The sequence below is a fragment of the Buceros rhinoceros genome, unplaced genomic scaffold, assembly GCF_000710305.1.
Source record: "Buceros rhinoceros silvestris isolate BGI_N320 unplaced genomic scaffold, ASM71030v1 scaffold18356, whole genome shotgun sequence".
Taxonomy (NCBI): domain Eukaryota; kingdom Metazoa; phylum Chordata; class Aves; order Bucerotiformes; family Bucerotidae; genus Buceros; species Buceros rhinoceros.
Window position 1 is genome coordinate 14,398 of NW_010417135.1, and position 1,631 is coordinate 16,028.

At 58.9% G+C, this 1,631-nt stretch overlaps 1 protein-coding gene across 2 annotated transcripts in view; it reads left to right on the forward strand.

Moving 5' to 3' along the window:
• Positions 1-722, forward strand: part of CSRP1 (cysteine and glycine-rich protein 1) — an 8,369-nt gene extending 7,647 nt beyond the window's left edge. The window contains exons 4-5 of one of the 2 annotated variants that reach the window (XM_010138094.1): positions 88-181; positions 465-722. In XM_010138094.1, the coding sequence (XP_010136396.1) occupies positions 88-181; positions 465-541 (171 nt within the window). In that variant the 3' untranslated portion in view covers positions 542-722. The remainder of the gene's footprint in view (positions 1-87; positions 182-464) is intronic. The other variant, XM_010138095.1, reaches the window with a different exon arrangement.
• Positions 723-1,631: the final 909 nt, after the last annotated feature.

A 1,631-nucleotide genomic window follows, 5' to 3' on the forward strand; every position in this document is an offset into this window, starting at 1 on the left:
AACAGAAAAGTGACCCTGTTTGGTAGCCAAAGCGTTGCTGCCCTGTCCCCGGGTGTTGTCTGACCAGGCTCTGCTCCTGTCCCGCAGTCCTGGCACAAGTCCTGCTTCCGCTGTGCCAAGTGTGGCAAAAGCCTGGAGTCCACCACCCTGGCAGACAAAGACGGGGAGATCTACTGCAAAGGTGAGTGACACCTTCCCTGCTGCACTCTGAAGGGTGGAGGTGGGGGGTGAAACCCCTGGGCAGCGAACCAGGCTGGAAGTGAGCTCTGGGGAGGTGGTGGTCCCAGCAGCTGCTTATGGGGACTGGCTGTGCCGTGGAGCTGAGGGGTTTCCCGCTGTACCTGGGGAAACTCATTTTCAAACACGTTTGCCCAACAAAGAGAGCAAGTGCAGTGCGCCCTTCGAGAGCAGGACCCACTCGTGTCCAGCTGCCGGCCTTACCCATCTCTCCCTTCCCTCTGCAGGTTGCTACGCCAAGAACTTTGGTCCCAAGGGCTTTGGCTTTGGGCAAGGTGCCGGGGCTCTCGTCCACTCGCAGTGAGGCACCAAGAGCCGGCCTTTCCGCTCACTCAGGGCTTGTCCGTACCAGCCTGTGCTGCCTGACCCTTCCCGCACCCGCGGTGAGCATCCCCCCCGTCATCCATAACCACCTGCTGCTTCACAGCGCGAGCCCCTTCCTCCCTGCCCTGACCCAGCGCACCCCGAAGCTCTGGGAGTCCCATCATCCTCACCAGTGCGGGTGCTGCGGGGAGACAGCTCACCCACCACGCGCCGCAAGGCCCGTGTGCCCGAAACGTCCTGCTCCGCATTGCCCATCCGCCGGGATGCGTGCTCAGCTGTGCCATGCCGTGCCACCGAGCAAGCAATAAACATCAAAGCTGACCCACGCCTGGCCTCGCTGGAAAGTTTATTCCCCATCCGGGGCTGAGGAGGTGCGCTGGTGACCAGAGCTGGCGGTCAGGAGGCAGAGGGAGGACGGGAAGTGTTTTGCAGTTGCAGCTTGCAATGAAAGCACGAAGGCAGGACCTGCTGCTCGGTGCCAGCTGAGCTCCGCGGGGCGGCTGGGCTGGGCTCTCCGCTGCTCCCATGGCTGATCACCATGTCCAAGGCAGTGGCTGGTGCTGGGAGGCCCGGGGCAGGCTCGCTGGGGTGTGTCGGCAGCACAACGCATGTGCACGCCCTGTCGAACCCCCTGTCAGTGCCGTTCCGTGGCACCTCTCCAAACAGGCGTGCCCAGCAGTGCTGAGTAAAGAACAGCTTTTCACCTACTCCCCCGATTTTTAGCAATGCTGCGGATCATTCAGCCGGCAGTTTGGCAGCTTCCCAGGTTTAACTGGTTTTCATCTAAACTCCGTAGTTTCTTTCTGTGATTCCCTTCTTTGACTGGCGTGACATACCCACAAGATCAGCCTTGCTACAGCTTAGAGTTGTGAAGCCCACAAGGAATTTAGTTTGGGGGGTTTGTTTAAGTTCCAAATCTTGTGGTTGAGTAAATGAGGTGGGTGGTGTTTCGAGCAGCACAACAGAAGCCTTTTGTGGGGCAGGACCTGGGCACCTCTATCAACTTAAACATTTTCTCCCGCTCCTCACACCCTTTTTTTTTGCACAATTATTTCTGAAGCTGAGATGCA